The 11,952-nt window shown below is 36.2% G+C and overlaps 1 protein-coding gene across 2 annotated transcripts; it reads right to left on the bottom strand.

The window, feature by feature from the left end:
• Positions 1–6,520: 6,520 nt before the first annotated feature.
• On the bottom strand, positions 6,521–10,714 carry LOC126373118 (esterase FE4-like). 2 transcript variants are annotated; one of them, XM_050019126.1, is made up of 4 exons: positions 10,536–10,714; positions 10,200–10,430; positions 7,825–9,119; positions 6,521–6,967 (listed from the first exon to the last, which is right to left on the bottom strand). In XM_050019126.1, the coding sequence occupies exons 2-4, from the start codon at positions 10,401–10,403 to the stop codon at positions 6,796–6,798; spliced, it is 1,671 nt and encodes a 556-aa protein (XP_049875083.1). In that variant the 5' UTR covers positions 10,404–10,430; positions 10,536–10,714; the 3' UTR covers positions 6,521–6,795. The 2 variants fall into 2 exon arrangements, with proteins under 2 accessions (XP_049875083.1, XP_049875084.1); XM_050019127.1 differs by having other exon boundaries at positions 10,200–10,406.
• Between the last annotated feature and the right edge of the window lie 1,238 nt (positions 10,715–11,952).

The following is an 11,952-nucleotide window of genomic DNA, read 5'->3' as shown; positions in this document are numbered from 1 at the left end:
TCGTATTATTATTTTTGATTTGATTAGAACCATGTCGCTTCAATTTAATTGAGAAATTGAAACGAAGTCTCTTGGCATGTCAAATGTGTTAATACGACAGGGTTCTAAATATATTGACATGATGGGTTCATTTCAATAATTTTTCAAGCTTCTGTCTTGTGGGGTGTGAGATCAATAGCCGACCTCATCAACCCTGGTGTCAGAGTTATTATTGAGTCACCAAAGGTGTCTGACATGCTTACACTTGTAAATAGTAGCCAGGACCGACTACTTAACGTGCCCTCCGAAGCAAGGATTATCATGTATGAAAATGTCAAATACCGCAAACTATTAACATTACTAATATCGACATTATGTGCCCTCCAATAATCATAATTCCAAAATTGAAAATTCTGACAACGCGTTCAAAGATAAGAAGATTCTAGAATATTTTTGGAGTGACACGAATGATATTGACTTCCTGTGTTCTGATATCCACCCCTTTCATAGATACCCAACTTTGTCAGTTTATTAGTTTTCTTACATTCAGATATTACATTAAATCCAAATTGACATTATGTTGTAAAATGAAGTACCTACTTTGCTTTTTGATAGAGCAATACTTCAAACAAAATTACCTAGGTACGGTGAATATAATTTAATATCATGTCACATTAACTTTTTTGATAAATTGTACTGTAACTCTTACTAATTGGAAATATGTTAGTGTGACAGGATTCTAAAGTGGGGACGCGAATGAATGTTTAGCGCTAAGTATAATCACTTCTAGAAAAGGCAAAGTACGAAATTACCAGAAATATGTCATTCGGAATATTTATTTCTATATTTTCTATATTAACTGGATGTGGTCCGCGAATTCGTCTATGGAATTCGACTATCGATAATAATGCGATAAAAAAAGAAAAAAAAAACGAAAGAAAGGTAAGGTACATAGGTTATTTAGGTACATTTTACCGAATAATTAGAAGATAACTTGCAACCACTCTTCATACGAAGCTCAAGATGGAGACGTGTAATCGATTTCGCCCATTAAAATGGTGAACGAAATTTAAAATAAATAAATGAATAACCCGGACAAATCAAATAGGCATTTGGCTGACATCTGCGTGTTTGACGTGTGCTGTGAACTTAATTCTATTGGATTATTGACCTATGTAAAATTTTGATAGATTATTTATATTTTTGCCTAAATTTGACGTGTGTTGCCTGTCGGATAAGAAACAAACTGATATAACTTAAAATTAATTGGTGTGTACGATCACGAGCATTAATATGTATACACTTTGGTACCATGTCACATTAACTTTTTTGACAAATTGAACTATAAGTCTCACTAAATGTCAAATATGTTAGTGTGACAGAGTCCTAAAGTGGGTACATTATATTGCGCATGACTGTACTGGAATCAGCACCATTCTACCTACTGAATGAAAACGCCTAAAACACATAGTAACGCTTCCAATAGAAACTTGATTCATGAATTGAGTTAATATTTGAGTTAACTGTAAACAGACGTGATGTTCCGACACGAAAAGCCTTTCCAAATTAGAATCGAAGTTGGACCGCGAGTTTTACCTGCGCCTACGTTTATTTTACAAAGAAAAATACAAAGCTGAGCGAATTGAGCAGTGTCATTTCCATTTTATCCGTGATACCGTCAAAGTAAGGTACGGGTAACTTCTTGTCCACATCGCTACGTTACGGCGTCGTAATGTGGAAATTCAGATTGACTTGTCGTGACACGTAGCGATTCCCATCGGGGCACCGGCTACGCGAATTTCCACGTCACGGAGATATAGAAATGCCCTTAATCGCATATGCCCTCAGATTAATTTGTCTTAGTTTAATTTGCCTCCATTCTGAGTGGCTATTCTGTTATTTTTTATTTATTTTAATAGTATTAAATTTATTTTAAGCTGAATTTTTATAATTTTGATTAAGTGTAAATTACTTAGCAGGTAGTTATAATAATCATCATCATCATCAGCCCATTAACGTCCCCACTGCTGGGGCACGGGCCTTCCCTATGGATGGATAGGGAGATCGGGCCTTAAACCACCACGCGGGCCCAGTGCGGATTGATGGTTATTAACGACTGCTAATGCAGCCGGGACCAACGGCTTAACGTGCCTTCCGAAGCACGGAGGAGCTCGAGATGAAAACTTTTTTTTTTTTGTGGTCACCCATCCTATGACCGGCCTTTGCGAAAGTTGCTTTACTTCAACAATCGCAGACCAAGCGCGTTTACCGCTGCGCCACCGAGCTCCTAGTTATAATAATAATAATAATAATTTATTTATTTATTCAAGTAACATGACTCATTGGGTTAGTATATCTTACTCTATGTTAGTAAACAGTATAAAAAGAGTTAAAAATAGTTGGTACGGTCACGAGTACTAATATGTACATTTTTAAACCATGACACATTAATTTTTTTGACAAATCAAACCGTAAGTCTCGTTAAATGTCAAATATGATAGTGCGACAGGGTTCTAAAGTGGGTACATGATATTGCTCATGACTGTACGCAAGTTATCTCTACGTCGAGCCGGTCCGCGATCATCCCCAGGATGATGATGAAGCTGCCTCGCACCCGATGCACCAGGGATCTACATCTTTTTCTCATGGTTATGCAAAAAAAATTATGCCTTAAATATTTATATGCAACTAACCCTGTATAGCTAATCGGTGATCTAAGGGTCAGCTTGTCGTCTAGGGCCTTGAAAACCAGTCAAAGCCGTAAGTTTTCTCCGGATGACTCACGACTCTTCACACTCCAATAGAAGCACATTTATTTACAATAGATTCTTCTAAAATGTTTAAGATTGTAACGGTACACTTACTGTAACCCTTTTCAAACGTAATCCTCGGCCACTGGTCGAATGAACTCCGGTTAAATTTACTATAGGCGGGAGTTCTTTTATACTGAATTATATTGTTGGGAATGGATCCGCGTTAGTGGATTAAGGAATAAAAACTACTATGTATAGAACAGCAATGCTCCGCTCCCTATTATGTTAACCTCACCTCCCCCCCCTCGGTCTTACTTGAGTCTTCAATCGTTAGGCGTCAGACGTCACACACACACACAGTTGCGCGTATACGATAACGTCAATGTGTACTGTCTGTGTAAACCGAGGTATTTTGTATGAGTGCTTGGGGTGACTGGTAAGGTTGCGTCAAAAGTGTGATTTGATTAAAAATCAAATAAAAATTATAACGACATTTTGTTATATGGTGTAGCCGCATGGCATGTTTTGAAAACATGTTCTCTTGTATTTCTGCCCACAACACACATTATAACATTGATGTGAATTTATAAAGTACGATGGTGTCCGATAAGCTGTGTGTGCAGAGTAATAGACCCTTAATACTAAACGCGAGTAGTTTTATGGGCGCCTATAAATCAAGAACGAGAGAGATCGGTATTATCAAATCAAATATATACTTTATTGCACACAAACATGAAAAGCTCGGTGGCGCAGTGGTTAACGCGCTCGGTCTGCGATTGTTGAAGTTAAGCAACTTTCTCAAGGGCCGGTCATAGGATGGGTGACCACAGAAAACCAGTTTTCCACTCGAGCTCCTCCGTGCTTCGAAAGGCACGTTAAGCCGTTGGTCCCGGCTGCATTAGCAGTCGTTAATAACCACCAATCCGCACTGGGCCCGCAGGGTGGTTTAAGGCCCGATCTCCCTATCCATTTATAGGGAAAGCCCGTGCACCAGCAGTGGAGACGTTAATGCGCTAGTGATGATGATGGCACACAAATATTTAAATAACATTTAGCAACAGTACAAATGGGCGGCCTTATTGCTCTGAAGCAGTTATTATCTATAGATTGACTGTTACAGTTTTCCAAATCCTTCACAGCCCTTGTTTCCATCTTATGACAATCTTGATAACGAAGGCACGGAAGCTCAAAGAAAATGCGACAATATACTTATACAAACGAAAAAATAAATATGAGCTACTACGGACTTTTAAGTGTAAAACTTTGGCATGAGTGAAGAAGAAAAACTACTGGTAACTTCTAATGCATATTATGAAAAATGTTTCATAATGTTAACTTTCAGATGTGGCTGGAAAATGGAAGTCATAAACGAACTTCCCAGCTCTGATGAACTGAAAGTGTAGCGTGTAGTGTGTGTAGTGTGTGTGTGTATACGACTGGCTGTATACAAGTTGCGAGTGCATTCCAAGTTATGAGAGCAGTCATAAACCTGACGCATTGTTTCGCATTTGAGATGTATTATATTTTCTAAACTAGAGACTGTACCCTGTTTCATTTGAAGAAATTTTGCTATTGAGAATTATTAAAAAACAGTCGTTAACTAAAACATCCCTCCGGTTGATTGAGGGGAGGCCTGTGCCCAGCAGTGGGACGTGTATAGGCTGTTTATGGCTTATGGTTAGCTAAAACATAAAAAATAATTATATAATTATAATAGTATAGTTTATTTGTTTTTTGTACCAACTAGTGAAATAATTACGATATATTACTGTTATAAATAGTGAGATTTTAGCTGCTGAGAAGTTGTTTTTTATGATGAATGTTGTGTTCACTTGTAATTGGCTTACACATTAGTACAGTTTTACTTTGTTAAATTGTCTTCACTAAATGTTATAATGTACATAGCTGTAAGTGATTCATTAAATAAATAAATATTACTATATTACTGGTTTTACCTTCCCCTTTGTAATTCGTACGGCCAAGTAGTTAATGCCATAAACGGCAAATCTACAGCAAGTCACGATAACAAAAAATAACTTGCAAATCCCTTCCATTCCCTCCCTTCAGTAGTTCTCTAGGTTGACACTCCCATTCTCATGACATTCCCAACAAGAGAGATAATATAATTGGAAAACACTAGTTTCATGAACAGACTAAATCTCAATTCGACTTTGTTCTAAAGGCGCTTACAGGCCAACGATGTCGTCGCACAGTGTCGACGAGACGCTCGCTGGCGTGTCGGCCGACCGTATCTGTAAGCGCACTAAGGAAGTAGAAATTTAAGTGCATATGAAGTATGGCTGCTGTTGTGCATCACATTTGTCTTGCAGCGAATTTTATGTTACATAAAATTATATTTCTCAAATAACAATAAATTGTGACGAAGATCTGAGGAAGCGACTTCCTTACGATATTGTATTCTACACATTACGAGTTTAGCTTGTCATTGGTGGTAATAATGTAGACACCATTTATTTTTTTTTTGAGCTGTACCTGTCATTTTCTTATCCACGGAAAGGGACGGATGATTGACAGCTGTTAATTTTAAAAGGAATGAGTGAACAAATGAATATCCCGGGCGAATGGAATAGTTATCTCGCTGTTCTGTAATCTGTTTGACGTGTGCTAAAATTAACAGATGAGAATCGTCCGTCCATTTCCTTTTCGACGCATAAAAATGACAGATATAACTTAAAATAAAATGGTGTTAAAAGAATTAGCACAATTGTATACAATTCAGAACCATGTGACATTAACATGTTTGACAAATTTAAATAAATTTGTTTGAATTTGAAGATTTGCTTAAGTACAAATTATGAATATTAATATGAAAGGACTCACTACTTGTTGGCGTCAGATCTGGCAACCCCCGTTGCCTAGGTACTGTTGATTGTATGGCGCTTAGCAACGGGGGTGTAAGTTAGGTTTTTTTATATCATTATATTTTTGTGATCTTTTACTCTTTATTATACATTAATACTGAGTTGGTCATCTTTCATTTCGCTCGCTAATATCGTGGTCCTTCGAGTCAATTTAATTATAAACCAGTTTCTTTTCTAAATTCTAAATATTTTCATATCGTAAGTTTCTTACGAAAATGATGACGAGATCGCAAACTAATAAAGTGTTGGGGGGTAGCAAAGCGAGTAAAACACACTCGAACTCGTCCGCGTCGAGCGCCTCAACGGTCGCTCGCGTCAAAGCTGCTGAAGCAGTTCGCAAGCAACGGCTCGCGGACATCGCTAAGAATGAAGCAGCCGAGTAGCGGAAGTAAGAACCAGCGCAGGGGTCCTTAGGCGACCTGCGCGCAAACTGGCTAAGCTGGATTTGACGCCATAGCTTGGTAAGACCTTCGGTTCTTACCAGGGGGGAGAGATGTTGGCGTCAGATCTGGCAACCCCCGTTGCCTAGGTATTGTTGATTGTATGGCGCTTAGCAACGGGGGTGTAAGTTAGGTTTTTTTATACATATTATTATATTTTTGTGATCTTTTACTCTTTATTATACATTAATACTGAGTTGGTCATCTTTCATTTCGCTCGTTAATACTACTGTTGGTTGAAAAACACATCATCGTCATCATGACCAGCCCATTAACATCCCCACTGCTGGACCACGGGCCCTCCCTATGGATGGAATGGGAGACCGGGCCTTAAACCACCACGCGGGCCCAGTGCCACACAAAAAACCCATCACAGAATATTTAGGTATCTGAATAAATGCATTTATTTCATAAAAATATTATTCTTACAAAACACTAAACACACAAAATAAGCTAAAAGAAGAAAAATATATTTTACTAAAGATAATAAAAATAATTCTTTAGGTATAATAGTAAGACTCACTTAAGTATATTATAACCATCAAAACATTTATAATGTAATTTTCTGGCTATAAAATGCTATTAAAAAATTATGTCAATAAAATAACAGTGTCCTTCATCTTTATCAGAAATAAAATAACTAAAGACAAAGCGCTGGGCAAAGATCTCCCTTCAATCAACCGGAGGGGGTATGGAGCATACTCCACTACGCTGCTCCACAACAAAATACAAACATAATATCTATTGTGTTCGCCTATACTTCGAGTAAGTTTCGTTCCAAAATGCAAATTTTTCGGAGTTCCAAAGAGGTTCCGTAGAAAAAAATCTGTCAATAATGAAGACACGGGGATCTTCCTTATCAGTGGATCGCCATTTGAGAGGGAGAAGCGATGTTAATTCCGGTGTCGGATTTCTGAAATAAAAAGGTTAGTGAAACGTAAATACCCACATTCCCGAGAAATGTATTTTTGGAGGTATGTGACCTAATCTCTATTGGGCTGGTTTTCCCTTCACGGGTTGGAAGGTAAGACAGGCAGTCGCTTCTGTAATAACTGGACCTGACAAATCTTCAGGTTAGGTAAGCGGACCCTGTGAAAAACGGGATAATGGGAGATGAGTGTAACATAAGTACAACTTCTCGCATAGGTTGTCACGTCGATAACCAGTCCACCAACCAACCGTGTCAGGGTTGATAAGTATTGTCTCACCAAAGCCCTCTTACATGAGTTATGGACACATGATATCTATTGTGACATTGATTTTTCGATGAATGTAGCAGATATTTATTCCATCGAAGCTGCCATGATTGTTGCTAAGATAATGCGCGGATTTAACAAACATATCCTGTTTTCCCCTAGGCAGGGTGCATAGCATAACACCCAATCCTCGCCAGTTATGTTTAAGTTCCATGCAATAAGGGGCGAACCTATTAAAGCGGATTTAAGTTTATCGAATTTGCAAAAAGTTTAAAAATAAAAATTTGAAATAATTATTTTTTTTTCAACCAACGTAATTATGTTCAACCAGCAAAGAATCCCAAAACAACAAAGTTGTTTCCATCAAGAAACAATTTTATTTTTAACTGACTCATCTAAATCGTGAAATAAAACGTCTTTAAGGAAAAGTTCTCTTTAACTTTTTGTGGAGTTAATTTGTTGTTTAATGAAAATTTAAATATTTATGTTAAAGCTAATTACACTTATTGGAGATTCTAATTTTGATTTTGGTGTAAATACTTGAATAAATATTATAAGGACAACAGTAACTCACCCATATTTCGCAAAATTCGTCCACATAGTAGTCATTTTCTCAATTGCATCATTTTCAAAAACTCCAATAGGAGTGGTTAGTTTTGGCTTGAAAATATAAAAAAGATCATCTACATGTGCTGCTCCAGGAGACAATGGAAATCCCGATCTGAATTTCTGAAGATTTAACAGACCACTTATAGAAAACTTGTACGAGTATATTGGTTCATCACTTGTCTTCAATAAAAGGTCTATAGTAGCTATCACAGGATAACTTATTCCCGATTCTCCTTCATAATCTACTAATGTAGCTTTAGAAATCTTTTGGTCACCCATATATAGCTGTTTCAGTATTTTAGCAGTTTTTATAGCCTCATCTTCTGATGGAAATTCTAAATCTCTAGGTAATGATGCATAAAAGTTCATATTTGCTACAGTTGTATCGTTTTCTTTTCCGGCGAAGTAATATCCTTCTACACTATTGTACCCTATTATCAATGGAACATTTGAATATCGACCTTCAGATATGATATTGTAAGGTGCTTCAGTAATAAAGGGTTCCACGTTAGGTATTGTCTTCTCAATGCAAGGTACAAATATGTTTTCTGCCTGCACTAAAGTACTTTTAGGCCTAGGAACTCGCGTTTTTAACAATTCTTCAGCGCTTTTGCTAATGAATATTTCGTACAACTCTTGAGGATCTTTAGTTTCGAAACCCATTTCTTTTGCTAATTGACTTGCAATTTTAAGTGGCTCAAACTGTAAACTCCAGAATGCTATTGGTGATCCACTTTCCATGATTCCTCTCTTGAAAAGTCCTTTTGACATTGGAGATAGCAGGTGGTACATAACAGAAGCAGACCCAGCACTCTCTCCAAAGATAGTGACATTATCAGGGTCTCCACCAAATGCTCTTATATTTTTCTTAACCCATTTAAGAGCTTCAGCTTGATCTTTAAGACCAGCATTGCCGGGTGCATCTTCTATACCCAAACATAAAAATCCTAGTACTTCAACTCTATAGTTAATAGTTACGAGAATTACGTCTTTGTTTATTAAATATTCTGGTCCGTATAAGTTCGGCATGGAAGAACCCTCTCTGAACCCCCCTCCGTGTATAAAAACCATTACTGGAAGTGGCTCAGTTAATTCATTAGCTTTGAATGGTGTGTAAACATTTAAAATTAGACAATCTTCCTGCCCTATAACATTGGTTCCATGTGTAGGTAAAATGTTGAACCATTCACGTTGCATACATTCGATGCCGCGTTTGGTAGCTTCGAAGACACCTTGCCATTTCGTCACGGGTACAGCAGCCTGAAATAATACAAATTTATATCATGGAAACATGACTTTCAATAAGTTAGATAGAAAAAAAGTTTTTTTTTTTTAAGTAAACCGGTTCCAAATAAAAATAAAAAATAATATTCCGTTGAACACAATGTTAGAATCTTAATTCTGTAGTCAGCGCAACCAGCAACCTTCGTTACCAGCAAACCGTGCAAAAGCTCCCTGTGATTACTTTACCTATGACAGTGCGATTCCAATAAAATTTTATTTCTTAGTTCTTATTAGACAGATTTGGAATAAAGTTTATTTTTATTTTTTTAAATACTTATAACATTTTTATTTTTACTTTTTGTTAGTTTATGTTCGAGTAGGTAACACTAAAAATATTACTTCGTAACCTGATTCATTATGAAAATCCTACGTTATTAAAACACTCGGATACAACAGGCTTTATAATTTTTAATGTATGTCCGACACACGCTTGAACATTTTCTAATATTCTACTTAAACTAAAACTATTGCTAAAGGTACTTACTTAATTACACTCTTAAATGACCTCTAAGCCTCTATTAGGATGGCCGAAATGTAACATTTCTAATAATATCAGCATTAAGTACGTCTTCATTTTTAACAGTATTTTGACTATAATTTGAAGATTTCTGAACCAATATAGATAAAAAAACTACTATTTCCTGAGTTGGACTATACTTAAACCAAAAAAAAAGAAATATTGCCACACTATTTGTAGTTTCTGAGAAATGCATAGACAAACATACATATATAAACATACATACATACATAAACTCACGCCTATTTCCCACCGGGGTAAGCAGAGACTATAGAATTCCATTTGCTTCGATCCTGACACACTTCTCTTGCTTCCTCCACATTCATCAATCGCTTCATACACGCACGCCGGTTCAGAGTAGATCGTATTGAACCTTTTCTAAGGACATCTCCAATTTGGTCATCATAAGTCTATATATATATATATATATATATATATATGTGTGTGACAATTTCATCAATATTTTATACATAAGTACGTGAGGGTCGAATTGATAACATCATCAAAGTCGTTTAAAAAAAATATTTTTTTAATCTCACCTGAAACCTTTTCTTCACCAAAGCATATGGGATCCCGTAGTAGGAGTAGTATCTCCCAGAAAGACCATATGACACTGCACCACGGAGCTCACCGGACTGTGTTTGTATGATAGGCGTTCGAAGTAGGGTCCACATGTCTCCTGACACCATCTTTGCCATCGTCGTCGACAACATCAGCAACAGCCATGTCCATTTCACCAACATCGTCTGCTTTGAATTTGTTTCTATTACCTATTTGTTTTATCACTTTTAATGTCACTTTTTCACTTTTAATTTTTACTTTTATCAGTTTTTCTTATGCCAACTTAAGATACGTAAATGTGAACGGATACTTACTAGTGAGTGATGACTATCAGTATTTAAAAAATAATAAGACTTAGCTCAGTGCACACAGAGATAGTAGTGTCGCCGAGCACTTAATTTATATTGTTATTTCAGTATATAAATAATTCAACATTTTAACACGCCTTTACCAGTATTATTTACACAGCCAAGATAAAGAAATTCATATTGTTATTAACACAATGTCACAAAATAAAAAGTATGTTTTCCACTTTACACAACGTATGGCTATAATCGCTAATATACAACTGAATACAGACTAGCTACCTACTGTTACAATAACTTAGCAAACAAGTTATACCTACATACTCAATTAGTTATTCCTATAGCCTATCATGTTTATTCGAATTCCGCAACTATTTTCATTGGGCCTAATTCCTGCAGATGCCTCCTAATTTTGTTTTAAGTTATACCTGTCATTTTCTTATCCGCCTAATAGGAAAGGGACGATCGATTGACAGCCGGGCGAGTCAAATAGGTATCTCGCTGTTATGGAACCGGTTTAACGTGAGCTGTCAACTTAATTCTATCGGGTTATTGGCCAATGTAGAATTTTTAGAGAATTCTTTTAGATTTCTGTCTAAAATTGACGTATGTTCCATAAATATGCCTGTCGATTATCCGTTCCTACCTTTTTCGTCTGATAAGGAAGTGACAGGTAAACCTTAAAATAAAATTAAACGATGACTACAGCAATTAGCTTCATTGTCGATATAAAATGTTAAAAGCATAAAAATTCACTATTTTTATATTTTTTGGTCCTGCATTGTCTAAAGTGATGATATCCTTGTAGTGGTGGGTTGGTAAACTGATAATACAATAACACAGCGTTACTTTTTACTAAACGGCAAAACACGAAATAACTGTGGAATTTGTATGAAAAAGCAACCTGTGACATCATAGAAAAATGTGACAAAATGTCCTACTTATTATTTCATTTTTCTTTATTAACATAAATATAAGTTAAATAGAAAGAATAAAATGCTTTTTGTCACCTTTAGATCTGTCTTTATTTGGTAATTGGAATTTCAAATTTATCTTTAACACTTTCAAGGATAGAACATGGACGTTCCGATTCCAAGGTGTCATACTACCTGTTATGAACCACCAATGGCCCATGGTCTCTGTCCGCGAAAGGGTTAACCTAGGGAACTCCCAAATTGTCGATTAAAGTACGTATTTATTAATCCGTAAAGTATTTTTAGGAAAAGTAGTAAGGCACTACCAACATGGAACCTTCAAAATAAGTGTGAATAGGCATTTATTATGTGGCTGATTATAAATACTAGTGAGATTATCTTATGTAACGTTACTCCTCAGTGAAAGTAACTAGTAAGGAAATAATATTCTTCCGTGAACGTTATAATTGATATACCTCATAGCTATCTAAGAACTGATTACCATTATGAAA

The sequence above is a fragment of the Pectinophora gossypiella genome, chromosome 15, assembly GCF_024362695.1.
Source record: "Pectinophora gossypiella chromosome 15, ilPecGoss1.1, whole genome shotgun sequence".
In the NCBI taxonomy this organism is placed as follows: domain Eukaryota; kingdom Metazoa; phylum Arthropoda; class Insecta; order Lepidoptera; family Gelechiidae; genus Pectinophora; species Pectinophora gossypiella.
Note: the sequence above shows the minus strand (reverse complement) of the source record. Positions and strands in the feature narration are given on the sequence as shown.